General features: G+C 39.3%; 1 protein-coding gene across 1 annotated transcript in view; it reads right to left on the bottom strand.

Annotated features, from left to right (window-relative positions):
* epas1b (endothelial PAS domain protein 1b) overlaps window positions 1-15,181 on the bottom strand; it is a 58,209-nt gene extending 43,028 nt beyond the window's left edge. Inside the window, exon 1 of the mRNA XM_061040394.1 lies at window positions 14,762-15,181. Within this exon, the coding sequence (XP_060896377.1) occupies window positions 14,762-14,787 (26 nt within the window). The 5' untranslated portion in view covers window positions 14,788-15,181. The remainder of the gene's footprint in view (window positions 1-14,761) is intronic.
* Window positions 15,182-18,842: the final 3,661 nt, after the last annotated feature.

Here is an 18,842-nt window from a genome sequence, read left to right as displayed (position 1 = left end):
CCACACCGGACGGGCCCTAACATGCCTAAACACTAACATAAGATCTAGTAGTATCACGATGTCATGTCCACTCCATATCTTAATACAATGAATAAACAAAAAACACTTAAGAGAGGGAGGAGCTGCAGCTGCTCCTGTCCAACATATTGTGGCTGTCATATTGTCTCTGCTGTTTATAATAAGACTGTTAATAAAGTTCTCCCCTGCAGCACTCTCTGTCTGCACCACACAATGCTGTGTCAGTTCAGATCTGCAGGGAAACATGTCAAGGTAAAGTGTGTGAGACGGCATCAGTGCCCATGTGCTAGCATAAGAACATTAGCTCCAACGATAAATGATGTGTCAAACCTTATTCTTTGTCTAGAAATGGCCATTTATTTCTCTAGAATTACTTATGGTTAAGTATTGAGAACGGAAATTTGGTTTATTCTGTTGACTGGTCTATAAAATTTGAATATCGACGAAAAAGCACGACTGATGTTAGTTGATAATTAAGTAATAGAGTAGGCTTGTGGCAAAGCTTTTGTCATATTTGTCTCTTACATTGAAAACTGGGCATTTTTTTGACACATGCATCATCAGATATGACTTTATGTAATTTAGGCAAAGCTCTCTGAACCTTTAGGGCTTATTAGCATTTTTTTTCATCTCGTACGCTGACCGACAGTAAAATGTTGGATTAAATGTGATTAAACTGAACGTGTTTCTGCATGTTCAATTTTAAAAAATGACACACTCAAACATAAACATGCTGAGAAAAAAACAGGCCCTGACATTAGCTCCTGCTGCGCATGTGATTGTTGTGATAACAAGCCCAGAGGTGCTTATGGGAAACAGATCCTGTAACCAGAGCAGGTGTCAGGCTGTGTGTGTGTGTGTGTGTGCGTGTGTGTGTGTGTGTGTGTGTGTGTGTGTGTGTGCGTTTGTGTGCGTGCATTTTGTACGTGCATGCATCTGTTTTGGTGCACCCTTGCAGGTACTGTAGATTCATCAGCTCTGCGTGGTACATTTACTCTCCTGCTGTGACACCAAATGTTCTAAGCAGCTCCATGTTGTTTCCATCACGGTCACTGACAGATACATTTACAGATTTTACTGACTGAAGTCAGAACATTAAAGCACACCCTGAACTGCTGTTCTGTACCAGACGTTTAGCCTTTATAGCTGCATACCAGTTGGTTGTGCGATCTCATCATTGGTTCCTATTAAAGGGAAGATTCACAATCCAAGCACAAGTAAAACTGTTAAAACACTTCAAGTTTGAGCAAAAGTAGAATAAATATGTAAATGATTTTTCTTGAGCTCAATGAAAAACCTGAAAAGGCCAGAACTATTGGGGCCCTTATGCAGTACAGACATATGAAGTTGGTTTGAAATGTAGACAATCTTCCTCAACAATATCAAAAAGTTTAGGTCAGTCACGACAACCCTGAAGGAGATGAATACAGAATGGTGTATGATAAATGGACTTGAGCTTGTATAGCAGCAGTGGTTTCTATGAAGTGACACCATCAGAAGTAACTAATCCATTCATACGCCGCCAATGAAGCAGCAGGAGCAACATGTTGCTGCTGCAGGAGCTGGGGATCGAACCCTAGACCCTCCGGTTGAGAGACGACGACGACTCTACCAACTGAGCCACAGCCGCCGGTTTCTTCATATAAAAAAATGCCGAATAAACATTTTGCAATCCCAGAAATAATAGGCGTAACACTCAAACCGTACTTTCACAGCCAAAACAACAAACAAACTTTGCTGTGTTACAAGATAAGCAACGTGGACTCCAACATCCCACTTTTCTTAATGAAACATAACAAATCTATATTAAAGGGAGTCCTTTATGTTGAGTAGTTACTGAATGTTCTTCAGACACTTGATAATTCAGTCTTACAGCCTCTAACCTGACAGTCAACTTCATCATTATTGATTTTTACTTACAGATTGGAAACCTATCAAACATGTGAGGGCACTGCAGGGGAAATTAAAGGATGCATGCAATGTTTTTCTTCTTAAAGCTACAGCAGGGTTGTCATTTGAGAGCTTAAATTGTTTAAAAAGGCCTAAATCCCCAGATTTTGTAGCATAGCTGGGACCCCCGTATGAACAATAAAAAAGTATTTGTTTTTCTTCAATCCTTCTTCTTGTCCATACTCACAACATTAATCTAATGTGCTTTCAATGGGACTGTCATGGCTCTCTCACTCTGTGGCTCCCTCCTGATTGAGGTTCATTCCTTTCACCTGCTCAAACCTGCACACCAGCTCTCCATCTCCTCATCAACTCAGCAGTATATATACCCCGGCTCTCCATCCACTCATCGCCAGATCGTTGTTTCAACTACTGCGGTAGACTGCGGCTCAGGCTAATTAAGATTTTGAATGATTTTTGAAATTAATATGCTAGTTTTGTTTTTGAGTGTCATCCTGTTTTTCCTTTGCTTCAGGATCAACATTCACCCACCCGCCTTCCTGCTCAGCCATCTGCCTCAGCCTGCTCTCTGGACTCAAAACCACTCAGTCACGCTCACACCCCCTACTCTGCTCTGGTCAGCCATCATCCCCTTCACTCTGCCAACCTCCGGTATCTTCAACCCATCTTCATGTCCATTTGCTACAATAAACCTCATTACCAATCAAACCCCTCTGTTTATGTGTCCTGCATCTGGGTCCTAAATTCACTGGTCGTAACCGGGACACAAACACTGTCCTCCATTCAAGCAAACATTCATTCTAACATTTATCTCAAGCTTCAATGGTCTTGGAAAAAATGTGATCCACCTTTCGAACCCTTGAAGGAGAAAGAGTCTCAATTCTTATATGTGAGAGATTTATAAGGACATACAGCGTTCTCTGCACACTTTTCAAAATGTTGAACTGCTCCTTTATTTAAATAACATTCATGTGTTTGTATTTTCAGCTTGTTTTCTTTTAGAATAAAAGCTGTTTCTTAACCCCATAAAGGTGGTTTAGGGTCACACAAGGCCAAAGAGTCTGTCCACACCCTAAACACACACATACACACACTTCAGCCAAAGCAGATACACACACCTTTCCTTGCTTACAGTGGGTCTTCCTGTAGTTGTGGCGCCTATAGCCGAACACAAACACAGAGCAACAATACAGTGGAGCTAATCTGTGATCCTGAGGAACAGAGAGTTCTGGAAACACAGCCAAATACACACACACACACACACACATGCATGCACACACACGCACACAAACAGCTATCCCAGACAGGGGCCCCAACTCAATCAGGGGAAGAACGATGCAGGAGATTGCTGATGATTCTGATAGTCCATGAAAGACACACACACACACACACACACCACACTCTGGCACAAACAAACAAACCCGCCCACGCCGCGCTGATGGTGGGGATAGACGGGCTGATTGAGGCACAGAGGGGTGAGAGCAGAGGGGGAGCGAGAGGGAGCACAGGTGGTGTGAGGAAAGTCAGCTGACCGTACAGAGACCCTCTTATCAGAATACCAAACAAGCTGTAACACTCCGGCTTTAAAGGCACACATACAAACTCTGGATACTTGATCAAGTGTTTGTGTGTAGAAGTGTATTTTGATTTTAGAACAACTGAAGGGTTATTTCACAAAAACGAGTGCTTTTTGGTTTTCTTTTTCTTTTTGTGTCTTCGTTTTTCCCTTTGGTGGTGTCATGCCATGATACATGTTTAGGTCTAACTTGTTTCGCTGAGTGAGAATTCATCTTCCACCAGTATATCCCCAATGCTGGGGAAGAAGTTTGTTCAGGGTCACCACAGCATTTTTCCCACCTGATGACAACTCTGCAAGACCCTCATCCAGGACACCAGGTCTGGATTCCTGCGTGAAACCAAGACTAACTTGATTTTTTATTTTTTTTTTTGGGGGGGGGGGGGATAACAACAATTTAACATTACCATCATCACATAAATACTTTTTTTTTTAAATATAATTTTGGGTAATTATTTTATTCAAAAGTTGGGAAACAGCCAGGAAATGAGGGGGAGGGAAAAGGGAGTGACATACCAAAGGGCCATGTTTATTTATTGAAGAATTGATATCTTTTCCAGTGATTCTTCACATATTTACTCATCTTCAAGCATTTAATTTTTTACTTAGTGAGCTTTAGAAGATTCATTCATTTCCTAAAATAACTTTGTAAACCCTGATGTCTCAACGTGAACGTCCTTCACGTTGAAAAAGAGCATTACGTCCATTGTTCACATGTTTTATAGAACAAAGGTGAGAGGAGCTGGGGATCAAGAGTCAGTGGTTTCAGACGACAGCTTTTGGGCTGATGGGTGATTAAGCATTTTGTTTGTCTGTCTGATTTCGATGCTATCAAAAATAACGTGACAACCTATAGGGGAAGTTAAAAATAATAAGTGAGGACAAGTGTTCTCCCTTAACGGACTCAGTACAGTTTGATTTGTTTTTATTTGATGGCTGAGGTGAAAAAGAAGACGGAAGCAGTCTTTCAGCAGCTTTCATGTCCTGAAATGCAGACTGAAAACAGGAATGATGAAGTGTAATCTGTCGAGGATTAAAGAGACTTAAAGAGAAAGGAATGTTAGTCTCGTACTGTTTTTCACTCTGTCACCCTGCTCTCACAAAAACTCTCTCAGAGCACCTTACAGTCAGTCTAGTTTGCAAAGCCAAACCAAAAAGCATGAAAAAAGCTCAGGTTTGAAAGACACTTGTGAGAATAACGTCTTCCTATCCTCCTTTTTTTTTTTTTTTTTAAAAGAACGACACCAAGTTTTTCTAAGGGCTCGAAAGGCAGAAAAAACAGCTCAGATGTAGTTTCATTCTGTAAAGAGTGAAAGGCTCTTAGTTAGCTCTGCTGAGTTTTCACTGCTTTTTACGGTCAACAAATCCACTTTGGAGAGGAGTATGAAATTGTTGAGAAGAGGCTCTATAGGAGAAGAAGAGTGGGATAAATAAAAAGCAAGATGCTCTTGGGACTTCCTGTCAACACGGACAGACGTTTACATAACCCAAAGAAAATGGTAAAGAAATGTGTGGTATTAAGAAGCTTTAGGGTCCACTAAACTACTAAGTTTCTTTGATTGACCCCTCCCCGCAGCTGTACAAGATCATTTTTGAGGATGCATTTTTTTTTTAAAACGTTTTTCCCAGAACGTTCAACTGTTTTCACTTGAGAGAATCTGCACTTCAAACATGTTGCAAAGTTTAAATACTGTTCATTCTGACACAGCACAGTTACTCTGATGGTTTTAAAGGTCCAGTGTGAAAGAGACGGGCATCTATTCGAAGAATTGCATGCCATTTACAACCTCGCCACTAGATGGCACTAAACATATACACCACTACTCTAAATCATTTATTTCTAGAAGGCTACATTACTGCAGTTATGGTCTTTATGGCACCGTGCGAAGCTTTTGGCCAATACTCATCTCTGGAGCGATGTTAAAACAAGAGAATCGTGCACGAGTTGAAGGGCGAACACACATGACTGCCCCAGGTTTTCCACTCGTTGAAGTTCTGTAGAACATCAACAAAATGTATTTTACATTGGTGATGCATTTACACCATTGGGGCAGAAGAATACGTAGCTAGCTATCAGCCAACCTCGGATAACTTCATGTCAAATTGTGGACTGTTAAGTTGGTTAAAGAAAGAAATGAAGTACAAGGAAAGTGTGGGGTTTTTTTTTTGAGGGAAAGCAGCCGTCCTGCTTTCTGAAATGATTTCAGATTCAGGAGAGACGATGGATTACAAACTGGCGCACTGCCTAAAACAACACAAAGAGTAAGAGACAGGAACAGCAGCACATTAGCAAACATCAATACGTGTTTATTTTTACACTTCATAGTGTATTAAATCATATATTGCACATTAGTTTTTTTTTCTATATTTTGCAAGCCTATGAACTGTAATCTGCAAACAAGTTAAGCAAAGCAACAGCAAAAGCTAAAGAGAAGACTTTCACCGACCGACTGCAGGAACAAAAGTACTTCAACAAAAATGTCTTCGCAAATGTTACATGAGGAAAGTTAAGCATTTATAACGGTCTTACTTCAGAAGAAATACACTTGTCACGAAAAGCAAGATAAAATGTTAAAGTCTGAAAAATTCAGAATGCAATCTGTCCTTTTGGAGGCACTGAACTTTTGAAGTTTAATAGTGTACAACAGCTCTTATCTATGAGGGTTTTATAAAAACGTCTTATTTCATATATTAAGGAGCTGGACTTCCATGGACATCTGGAACATGTGACACACAGGAGGGGATCGGGGGCCATTTCGGTAACAGAGGAAAAGGAAGAAGGAGAGCTGGCGCACAGGAAATAGGAAATGGCAATGGCGACAGAGTTCTGAAGGAGGGGAGAGCGAAGGCGGGGGGGCATGTAGGGCCTGCTCAAATGACCTTAAACATGAGGAGAAACAGAGGAGGTAACAAGAGGGGACGACAACAACAACAAAGTGAGCACAGCTGGGAGTCCAGATTCCATATGAGAGAGAATGTGATACGAGCAAAAATACATAGAAGAGAAAAAGAAACAACGACAGCGAGCACGAGCACGAGGCTGAAGGAGGAGGAGGACGAGGAGGAGGAGGGCGGATGGGAATGAATGAGATAAAAATAACAATGGAAAGATGCAGAGAGAGGTTTCCCAGACCACCTCCTCTCCCTCCCCTGCTGTTTCCCCTCACTGTGCTGAGGCCTCGGGGGCCGCTGGGGCTTCATGTACAGCTGACCAGGGGCCTTCAGACTCTACCGGTCATCGGGTTTACCACCAGAATGTTTAAAATCAAGACATAGTTTAATTTTGCCTGGTGTATGCACTCTATTTGTGCGTGTTATCTAGAACCTCTAGATCTGTATTTATTGTTGAAGGCCTGTAGCTGCACTGTGGATAAAGCTTCATCATGTATGTAGGCCGATAAACATTATCATAATAATTGTTTATTTTGCCTCATGTCGACCAAAGTGTCTCAATATTTGGCTTATCATTAACACAAATCAGAACTGGATGATTTCCTGGTAATAATTATCAAAAATGCAAACATTTCTTGAATACAGTTCAATCTATTTTCAGCTTTTGGAAGAACAATCCACACCTCGTTTGATTTCTTCTTCATTGTTATAAAAAAAACCAGAGCAATAAAAGCTATTTAGGGGCTGCCATACACGCTGTTTGTTCTGACCCTCTGATTGGACCCAGCAGGCATTTTCCCTAAATAAGACGCCCCTACCGTTTACAGGCAGCTTCCTCAAATCTACAGTGTAGATGTTCAGAACCAAAATACATTTGGGAACACTTTGTGAAAAGGTTGCTTTTGGTATGCTCAAAACACAAAAACCAGCGGGTTAAGTTTGGAAAATGAATCATGTACTGGGTTTTGAATGATTATTCAGATTGGGAAGTCAAGAGAAGTTGATGTCAAATTTGGGATTCAAAGTCGGGCCTCTTGGTTTCTGTTTGATCTAACTTTGGCCCACAACTACACTCTACTGTGTACCCCAATTGTGCATTATCCCCATTCTTAATTATATAACTATTCACATAATAAGGCTCGTATAAGCTGTAGCACAGACGACCTAGACAGGTGGGTAACAGTCTCACATATATATGGTAACAAATTCAGACGTGAGACAATCCTCTGCCCTATACTGCTTTAGTTAACAATCATTAAACCACGGTATTATCCTTTATATCTGTATTATTCTTCTCTCAAGTGCTCTCAGGCGTGAATTATTAGTACCAAACTTCATTCTGCATCTTCACAAACCTCTAAAGTTTAAATTCCACCGCTGTTTAGAAGTAGCAGGAGGCTTTTCGCAGTTGGCCTTCTCCCCCTTCAAACAAACCCTGCTGTTTTTCCTCCCAAGAAAAGTGATCACAATAAACCAGAAAACAAACACACAATATCTGTCTCCATCATCGTCATCGCTTCAAACTCAGTCTAGTAAATATTTCTCTCTCTCTACATCCTCTAATCCTTGTTTTTTGTCCAGTTTGATCAGACTCCCTGTCTTCATCTTTGTTGTTCTCTTGTTTATAACTGTGAAGACTTTCAGAGCACAAAGACCGACTCTTCACCGCACAGAGAGAGAGAGAGACTCATTGAAAGCTGACAAACACACTAAGAGGCTTTAAATGTCACTTCTGCTATAAAGCTAACGCTTGTTTGGAAGTTGATCATGATCGCAGCTAACAACTAACTAAATCAGGATGATATTTTCTTTTTTATTTTATTTTTAGCTGAATATGAGTAAATCATTCTGACAGATGGCATGTGAACCAGATCGATTCCTTCCCTAATAAAATAAACAGACACAGACTTCAGCTATGAATCAGGAAATCATTGCAGGAAGTAAAGAAGTGATTCCTGTAAGTAATCAAACCAAAAGTTAAACTAGTTCCCAAAAGTATCCAGGACAATGGATTTGGGATTTTCCAAATGTATTAGAGCCGGTAAACAAACAGACTGCTAACTTTAAAGAGAAAGCTTTCAGGATTCTGTTACATTTTCATACATAGTGTGAACATCTGTCATGACGGGCTAATGGTTTTTATGTTTCTGATTTACGACTTCTGACTGTAACATCTACATATGTCCTGATAAACAGAATAGTTAAATGAAGTATTCAGGCCAACACTTCATATCTCCTTCAGTATGAAAAACAGACACCAGTCTTTCTATGATCTAAACATAGCCATAAGATGATTATCATGCCTTTTGTTGGCATTTGTTTGCAGAAAAATAACAAAAAAAAAATCATACATGGTGCATATATTCGTTTGTGTCGCATTTGTTGTCACATTCAACATTCATCGTCTCTTGACCAGAAAGTCGGGGGTTCGATCTCCAGCTCCTGCAGCTACATGTCTTTGGGCAAGACAATAAACCCAGCGGAGTATACATGTGTTTGAATGTGATTAGCTAATACAGATGACTCCTTTACAAAATAGTCTCTGTCATCAGGGTGTGGATGGGTACGTGAGACCTGCAGTGTAAAAAGTGCCTTTAGTAGTCAGAAGGCTAAAAAAGTGACAACAAGCTCAAGTCCATTTATCACTTACAAGAAGTTGAGACCCTGACTGCTATGAAATATGGCCCACTTGAGAACTGAAGCAGAAGAAGAAAGTCCCTCTCAAGAACAAGAGTAACAAAACTGTGGTTCTTCATTTTTTTCCCCGTTTTCAAAAACACAACAACTAACTTTTCTGTGTAAAAGAGGCAGTAAAGCCTCTCAGACAGTCCGGTTTCAGATGTCTGGGATCGCTCTCTGTCTCTCCTGCATTCCTCTGAGTTTCAGGGAGCAGGTTGAGCGGCAGCAGTGAGTGGCGTGATGTTTGGGTAGTGTTTGGAGGCCAGGCCGGCCGGGGGTTAGCGCACAAAAGAGGCATGGCGGCGCTGTGCCAACCAGGCCTCGGCTCACTGCGGTGATGTGAAACGCCGGGCTGACGGGCCTGAACACTGAGACAGCAGAAGTCCTCCACTCGACTGATTTTAACTTCCTGGTCGATTTAAGTTTATCTTGATCACCTCTACATCCAGTGTTGTAGCACTTTGTCTTCTTTCTCGTGATTCTGTCCTCCCCTTCTTTTCTCTCCGTCTAGTTTTTGGCAGCTAGTCCTCCTCCCCTCCCCTCCCTTCTCTTTTCATGAGTTAGCACATCAGAATGAAACACAAAGATGCAGAAACAGCCCCAGATAATGAGGAGCAGAAAACTGAAGAATAACATACAAACGAATAAGTGTTAAGTTCTTCAAACTTTTATTTAAATGTTTGCATCGTTAGAGGAGCAGCTCCTTCAGGATCATTGTAAGTGTGAAGGCTTCACTTGATTTTGATTCTCTTAAAGAAGAAGTACTTAAGAGACATCACTGTTTAATATCTTTATAAACACTGTTAGTCGTGCCTCCTGTAGAGATGATACAGGTGATGGTATCAAGGTAGGGTTGGGTGATATGGACAAAAATCAAAAATTATTTTTAGCTGATTGGTGATACATATCTTGATATTTTTTCCTGCAAATAAATTATAAAGAAAAAAGTCAGCTCTAAATCAAATCCATGTTGGCTGAATGCCAAATGTCACAGTCATTTTGATTAAGAGCCAGCTGCACAATGTTGACATGTACAAGAAAATGACGTGAAAATGAACCACCCATTTGTGATGTTAAAAAATTATACATTAAATAAAATTGCTACTTAAATAAAATGTATAAAAAAATGTCCTTCCGAGCATAACAACATACATAGAGTTCGTGTAGACAGTGAGAGGAGAATCAGACGAACTGGCGTCTCTACGGAAGAAACGTAAAACATAAAAACACGACTTATATATCGATATAAACAACATTGTCTTCCCTATTTTGTCCAGCCCTATAGGGTCAACTGTGGAAAAGTTGTCTCCTTCAGGCCCTGAGTCATCATTAAAGGTGTAAACTCACTTTGTACGGTTCAAAATGTAACCACAGATTCTTTGCAGAGCTTAATAAAATCAAAACCTAAAAGTTGAAGAAGTCTAAGCTTAAACTTGTATCCTCCGTTGTTTTTATTATGCAGAAAAAAACGTCCTAAAATGAATAACCAGTTCTTATATGTGAAGAAATGTCACTGACATCAGATTGTTCACAAACATCCTATCCGTATCCTTCAATCACTAGATTAGAATGTACAGCTGCAATATTTTGATATGGCAGCTCTTACATTCATACAGTCACGTTTGTCTCTGGTGTCAGAATATTCTGTTACACCCCCTCAGAGTATGATAATGATGAGAGGCCTTAAAAAGCAGCAGTAAATACATCGGGATATATCGCTGCCTCCACAGTCATGTAATGTATATCTGCTGGCAGCTGGACTCTGACCTTTGGACAATGTTTCCAGTGGAATCACATGATGAAAGAAACGAGTGGCCGTCCTCACAGACTTATTCCTGTTCAGCCTGGAGGTATACATACAGTTATTTAATGTAGCCTGGGGGGGGGCCTCTGCTCATGTGTTAGCGTGTTAAAGTGTGGCAAAGGCTGACTGAGGCTGTGACAGACCACAACAAACAGCCACACTGTAGAGTGCACACTGATCAGAAGCTGGACGTGAGCCAGCGAGCGCTGGTTTTAACCTTTTCTCATCTGATATGATGAATGTGACGCAGTTTGCCGGATTCCAAATCTTATTGTATAACTGATCTGATTTCCTCTGGCTTCGCTACTCAGTCTGAATGGTTTCATAACTTGAGCTGCTTAAACTTTCTATTTTGAGTTGATAACTTTCACAGATTTGTGTTCCTTGGAGATTGATGACTGCATTTATCCTTAGGCAGCGTTGTGTCTGTCTGAAAATGTTTTAACAAATTGTATTTTTCCCCCTTTTGCTTTCATTTCCAAATATTACGGCAACACTGGAGATGTTTAACTTGTCGATGTCAGGAATTAAACCCACAGTATGTAAAATCCGCCGCCAGGGGGCTCTCAGCCAAACAATAACAAAAGATGATATCGGGGCTGGCGGGGAATCATGTGAGTGATTCTCTCTGCTACTCCCCCCCCCCCTCCCCAAATCAGCACTAATTTCACATTTTTCGTTTGAAATCACTAAATTAAAAAAAAAACTTTTGTACATCCTTTTCATAAGACCGGTGTGTAGGAGCGCAATGTGTCGATCACAAACGTCATCATCAGGCTAACGAAATGTTGCCAATAAATGTTTGTTAACCTTTACGTTTGAAAAATGACTGAACTATTTCCTAAAATAGTTATTATTTAATTTGAATGGAAAATAGTCTAACTGGCCTTTCAGTTGCTTCAGATGTTCTCTGGTTGCATCGAATCAAGATTTTGGAGTCAATATAACCCTAAAATAACATCAAAACTACATTCAAAGTTCATTACTGTGAATTAAAAATGTTGCTCAAATGTTGCATGAGAGAAAAGAAAACTGAAAAGAAAACTTAAATACATGTCGTTTTTCATCACACATGTAATCTGTATTCAGTTTTCAAAACTGTAAGCTAGCAGGCTATCACGATCGAGAGCTACAGGTATTTCTAACAAACTCCAGGTAGAGTGTGTTTAAGACTTTGGGAAAAAGCAGGTTAACAAAAGTAACAATTATTCTGAACTGAAATCTCAAAGACGACAAACGCTCGAAAACAACAACTACAACAACAACAACAATCGAATTACAGCTACGGGGTTCCTTATAGTAGAGGGATTTCACGTTTTATTTTGCTTTAAGCTTTTAGCACTTTGAAGACGTCGGCTGTGGTTGTAAAACATTCTGGAAACAGTCGTCCGCTTCTTTCTGATCATTAATACCCAAACAAGTGATCTCTTAAAATAGAATCTAACTTCAGAGATCGTTAAGGAAAACTATCCTTAGCTGGTAGCTGCAGCTCAATTTTAAGATTGCAACAAAAATAAAATAAAATGTTTCAACACAACTCCGTTTACTGTGATAAGAAGTAATATGCACTGTGAAGTGTCCTCATACAGAAAAACAAGCAGAGCACCATCTGTGTTTGTCTTGTTTACAAGGATGACTCGTTGTACGGAGTCCTTGATGTGCCAAAAAAAGTTGTGCATGTTTGTTTGTTTGTTTGTTTGTTTGTATAGAGGACTAGCATAACACATTTTGGTGAGACACATTTGGGTTCACAAGTCTTGAGCTTGAAACTATAAAAAAAACACAAAACAAACATGTCAATTAAATACCATGACAGTAAGAGGAACATCATACAAAACACAGTCCAGTGATTTCCTCCTCTTTTATCAACACAAGTTGTAACGTCTCAAATAAACACGCGCTGCGTTTGACAGGCAGCCATCATGAATCACACAACTTTATCAGAGCCATTAAGACTTCCAGGCAATATGACAAAGTGCTACTGTGTAAGTACAAAGACAAACACACTGATTCAGGAAGACACGCACAGATGCATTCAAATCTGCAGCTCTAAAAACAGACACACTCCTCGCAGGTCTCCTTCTCTAAGATGTCGGAAAAGGGAACAGCAAAGCGTCGACGAGCCACAGGAAATGCTCCCAGACTCATCGCTCTTATTCTCTCTTTATGTTATCCATGAAGACAGAGACTTGTGTATCTGTTTTTTAACAGTCTTAATACCTGTTTTTTTAACCATTATATTTAAGATATGATCTGACAGAGAGGGTTAGAAGAAAACTGGAACCAAGAGAGTCACGATATGTTCGGAGGCCTCGGAAAAACCCTAAACTTCCCTCCAAATATAGTGTGAAAAAAAAAAAGGAAACTTGAGTATTATTTTCAAAAATGTTCAAAGGGTTCCATTTGTTTGTTTTTTTATTTCCATGTCTTTGATCAAACAATGAATCATCCCATTTGAAAGACAGAGGCCATTGAATTGATGATTTTCTAGAGCAAGATGTTAATTCTCTCTCATTGACAGGTGGGATTAAGTGGCCACTCATGGTGCACGCAAGAACAAGTAAAGAATTATTTCTATTATGTCGAGCTAATGCCAATGACCTCGTCATTTCTGTTGAACAATAAACAGCTCAAAAGCAGGGCGGCACTTGAAAGATTTAAAAAAAAAAAAAAAAAAACACGGATGGCACGATAATCCCATACCTCAAATATTTACTCAAATCTTACTCGATTTGGCAGCTGAATTGTCTAACACATATTCCTGTTCCAAGGTGTTCTTCTGCAGGTTACCCATAAATGTAAATCAACAATTATCCAGCAGACAAGATTAAGTCGTTGATGCATGTTTGTTGACTGTAAAGTGATCAAACATATAGGATCAGTATTTCAGACCTAGAGCTCTAAGAGGTGTTTAGTTTGAATCTGCATCACAGGAATGCCAGCCTCCTCACAGTTAAGATACCTGCAGTTCTAGAAACTTCTCGGGCCGGACTGAGAGACTGATAGTAATGACTGATTGTCCTCTTTAGACACCTGATCCCTGAAAGAAGGTGAGAGGTCAGATTTCCCCCTAAAGGATCAACTTTATTAAAAGTATAGGCCCTATTTTATATTATCTAAATCATTTTGGCTAATAAATTCATAAATATAAACGTAACATAGTGAGACGTATGTCCTTTACTTTGTCTGCTTTGCATCCTCTCTGTGGCAGTTTTCAGGAAACTGAAGGTTTAGCGTTGAAACAAGTCCAGTCAAAAAAGGACTTAGGTCAAGTGTTTGTAAGCCACAAATCCAGTTAAGGGATACCCATAACTAAGACTTATTCAGTTTCTTTGCAGGACAACTAAGTGAAGACAAGGATACAACTTGCATTCAAATATTAGCCTGCTCTTTAATAGGACAAAATAAATCCAGGTCTTTTAAATGAGTGATTGTTTCTAACATGCCCCACCACTTAAGACGGCCTAAGTCAAATTCAATGCAACTTGAACGTTGCATTAAATAAAAAGAAAACAAAATGCTGATTTAAACTTGTTCACCAGAGACAATCTCCACCAGACATAATGTCTTTGCAGTTGAGGACTAAAAATCAAATCACCTACTTACCTTCCATAAGTCTACAAACAAGCAGCGAGCTGTAGTGATGCATTAAAGAAACAAAGCTTTCTTTAAACACCGTATGAAGCCATTAGCGGAGCCTATCATTTCTCACAGACACTATCAGAGCAGAAAGCAGGCCAAGTCACATGCAGCTCTGCAGCAACAGTCTGCTCTCCGTGTCACAGAAGCCCACTATTCAAAAGGCAGCTTCTTCATTCAATGGACAAAAATCTGCGTTATAAAGTCTTACCTACCCGGTAAGAAGAAAACTCAAATCTTACCTCTTTTTCTCCTTTTCGGCAGTCATTTCTTTTCCTTGTTGTAATTCCCCGACAGTCTAGGCCTATATGTTAAGTCCAATTTAAGAGTCAAAGCAAGAAAAAAAAAAAGTGTGACAGATCGTAGCATTCAACCTGTGAACTTGCGTTTAGTCCATGAAACCAGGCAGAGTGTGTTGGTGTTGGGCTGAAGAGGAGGGGGGGGGATCTGGGCCGTACAGTCTCAGAACACTGCCGAGGATTGTACAGCCTCTCACCCGCAGAAGAAGCTCCACACAGGCCGGGACAGGCTGAACACCGAGCCGCTGTTGCTGTCTGTTTTTTTTTTTTCTGCTGACGACAGGTCCGCTTGTTCAAACTTTTCCTTACTTCGTTAGTCTAAAAACTCTCGACGCTGTTCGGTCTCTGACCTGGAGCTCAGCTGGTACAGTAAACGCCGCTGTCCCGCTCGCGGCACGCTGATTGGTTTAATACGCCAGGAGGAAACGCCCCCCTTAAACAGCCCCGCCCTCCCTGAGAGTACAATCTCCTACCTGATGAACCCTAATAGTGCAACAGGTGTTTGAGATGGTGAATATGGAGGCCCTATGTTGCCCGTAACCATACTGGTATTCAAATGATTCATCTAAGATAGCCTAGATAGAATAAATGTTCATTATCTATTTAAAAAGATTAGTTTAAAAAGTGTCTTATTAGGAATATGGAAAATTAAAATAAAACTTTTTAATCAATGACAAGTCACTGCTAAGTGCTCCACAATGAAGAGAGTGAAAAGATGCCCAGAAATGAAGAAATACCAAGCGTCAAAAATGTTTATTATGGCAATGTTGTGATCTGCAAGGTGTTCACCTCGCAAACAAAAAAAACCCCAAACTTAGCTTTTCCTTTTATTTGTTGCTACTACTTTGTAACCCATCTGGATGATATATTTTGACACCTTTTATCCCTTTTTAATGATACCACACTTAGATCTTAAATTGAAAGAGTCTAAGGGCACAGTCCCACATGCAGGAAATTAACATTGTTCAATAACATTACATATAAGTGAAGCACTGAAAAGCAGGTTTGCCTCTTTGCTACAAGTGGAGTTAAATTCTGCTGACTTTTTACCTACAAGTCAATGACTCAACTAATTTTCAGAGTATTTTACCTGACATTATAGCTCACATTTAGCTCAACCAGATTTTAATTATTGCAACAATAGTTGATGGTCATTTGCTTCAGAACTCCTGCATGATTTACCTTACCTTGAGGTCTCTACATGAAACAACAGATTGCACTTTCATTCATGCTCTTTGTCTATGCCCTCACAACAAACGCTGTGGCTGTTAGCTTAGCACAAAGCTGAAAACCGGGTAAAGCATGCTAAGGCTAAACTATGGCCCAGAGTTGGCTAAATGTACCCATACTTATCAGGATGTGGACACACTTCAAAAATCAAATTCAAACATTGTCAGCTCCCCTATCACTATTGTTTTCATGAATTGAGGAGTCATTTCATTAAAAATGGCATCCCACAGGGTTTAATTACTACAAATAATATGTCACTATTTTCTTTGCTAGACTTTGGCATAATGAGGGTGGGAAGCTGTTAAACAGTGGCAAAGCCATCCTGGTTCATGCAGCAAGCTATCCCAGCATGCTTTGCCAGTGGTTTGCTGCGGGCATCGAAATATATCCAGCAAAAGATGACAGTCATATGTGGAGCAGGCATGGAAAACTACAACGGAGGATTAGGGCCACGTTAAAAAAAAAAGAATAAATAAATAAAAAATTTAGATTAAAGTCGTAAATTTACAAGAATTAAGTCGTACATTTACGAGATTAAACTCGTAAATTTACGAGTTTAATCTCATAAATGAACGAGTTCGAGACCAGCCTGCGCGAAAATGATGAAAGTAGAACTCTTAAAGTCTTTAAAGAATAAAGTTGTTATTTTAGTCTATATCAGAAGAGCAGCAGCATCCTGTTCTCAAATGACAAACATGGAGCATCTTGTCCTAAAGGTTTCACTAATAAGGAAATAGGCTACTTCCTTGTGTAGTCGGTAAACAGTTAGTTCAAGAGAAGTTTTCACTTCAACTTGCAAGACCTTGTTTATCTGTAAAATGATGAACAGGACACAAACTGGTTCTGCACATGAGACACTTTAACAAGGCAGACCGATAACAGACACAAATAGTTGTGTTGGGGCTTTACTTATGCAGATATGAAACTACACATGCTTTTGGCACATCATCATCTTCACATTGTCATAAATTATCAGCACCCTGAAAAGATACTGCAAGAAACTGTGGCTTTTCCGAAGAAAGAACCACACTGACTTGGAGGAAGTTGTCTGCAGAGGAAAATACTTTAAAGAGTTCTACTTTCATCATTTTGCGCAGGCTGGTCTCGAACTCGTTAATTTACGAGATTATTCCCGTAAATTTACGTCTTTAATCTCGAAATTAAAAAACTTTTTTTTTTTAACATGGCCCTAATCCTCCGTCGTAGAAAAGAGTTGAAGCTCTCAATAATTGTCCCATTACTACTGGGTCATACTTTTCTATAAAACTGCAAATGTAAAACATTTGAAGTCAGCACAGATTTATGAAGTCAAAGAGCAGTCAGTGCATTATTTACACACTTCCCTGGTTGTAGCTTATATTTACTGGCAATGTTCGTCCAATCCATAAACTGTATTTGTACTCGTCTGCAGCTCACTCAGGTATCAAATGTAGATGTAAAACGTGACTTTCACAATCTGCCTGGTGTCTCAGGAGCTCTGGTTGGTAGTAAAACAGGCAAATCTTTTATATGATTATATGAAACTGTTGTGGAGTAAAGGACGAGGTGTTTTAAGGTCATGAGGTTTAGAGAAAAACAAAAGTAGATTAAATAACGCGAGTTGATTTTCATATTTCCCACCGACACAGGGTAAAAAAGAGCCGGTCTCACCACATTTTTCAGAACCTCAGAGACAGATAACTACTTCTGGCAATGAACTCGTTCTTCCCCTGTCAACTTCTCAAACATTTGAGATGGAAGAGATTACTGAAGTGACTGATTTCTATTCATATAACATCTCCTCTGTAGGGGTATAACTCCCAGGTGGAAAGTGCATCAATGAAAGTCTTTTTTTCTCTTACAATTACTAAACTCATGTTACAAACTCCTTCACTCGAGGCAGAAACTACAAAACAAATAGGTCATATACAAATAAACAAATAAAATAACTAACACTGTTTTTGCTCATCTTGTTCCTCAGCTTCAGAGTTTATTTTTTAATTTTTTAGATATGAGTGATTTTAGTAGGATTAAAGATATCATATTGGATCAAAGCTTGAAAATGGGTTTTCAAAAGACAAAACTACTGTGACACAGATTCAGGTCATGTCATCCCGTTCTGGTTTTGATCTGGATTAAACTATGTGTATGGCGAAAACTTTTCAGGTAAGGTTGGGAAACATTTGATTGTAAAAATTGGGATTATCCTGATCTCAACAGCCAGGTGGATTTAAGGTGGATATAAGGATAAACTATATCTGTAAAAATGTTAAACTTGCCAAGCAATACAACATTTGCATAATGTAGTGTACTGTATAAAGTGATATTTACTTTTATTTAGAATTTTGATTGTTCACCTGTTATAATAGATATAATGTTGATGTAAGGCAAGTGAAAAGTTGTGAATTTTAACAATAAAAGACACAAAATAGACACCAGTATAAAACTGAAATTTCATTTTTTTCATTTATTTTCAAATGTATATAAAAAGGGCTGTCTCTGTTTACAGGTCTGCATAGCTCTTTTATGGTCGAGTCATTTTAGAACTGTAAGTGTACGTGAAATCTTATTCTTTTTTTGTGTGTATTTCTGAGTATTTCTGCAGCAACATCTTTCAACTTCAGTTGAAGTAAAAATTAAGAGTTCTTCTCCCTGCTCCCAAAACAATCCTTCTTTTGGACGTGGGGAAGTAATGTGTTTTTTTTTAATGTAATGCTGTAAAGTGTATTCTGAGATCATATTGTGCTTTAATTGAATAAGATGTTTGTCTCCAATTACTAACCAAATTATCATTTTAAATGGTAAAAAAATATTT

The sequence above is a fragment of the Labrus mixtus genome, chromosome 6 (genome assembly GCF_963584025.1).
Source record: "Labrus mixtus chromosome 6, fLabMix1.1, whole genome shotgun sequence".
In the NCBI taxonomy this organism is placed as follows: domain Eukaryota; kingdom Metazoa; phylum Chordata; class Actinopteri; order Labriformes; family Labridae; genus Labrus; species Labrus mixtus.
The sequence above is the reverse complement of the archived record's forward strand: the minus strand, read 5'-3'. Positions and strand labels throughout refer to the sequence as shown.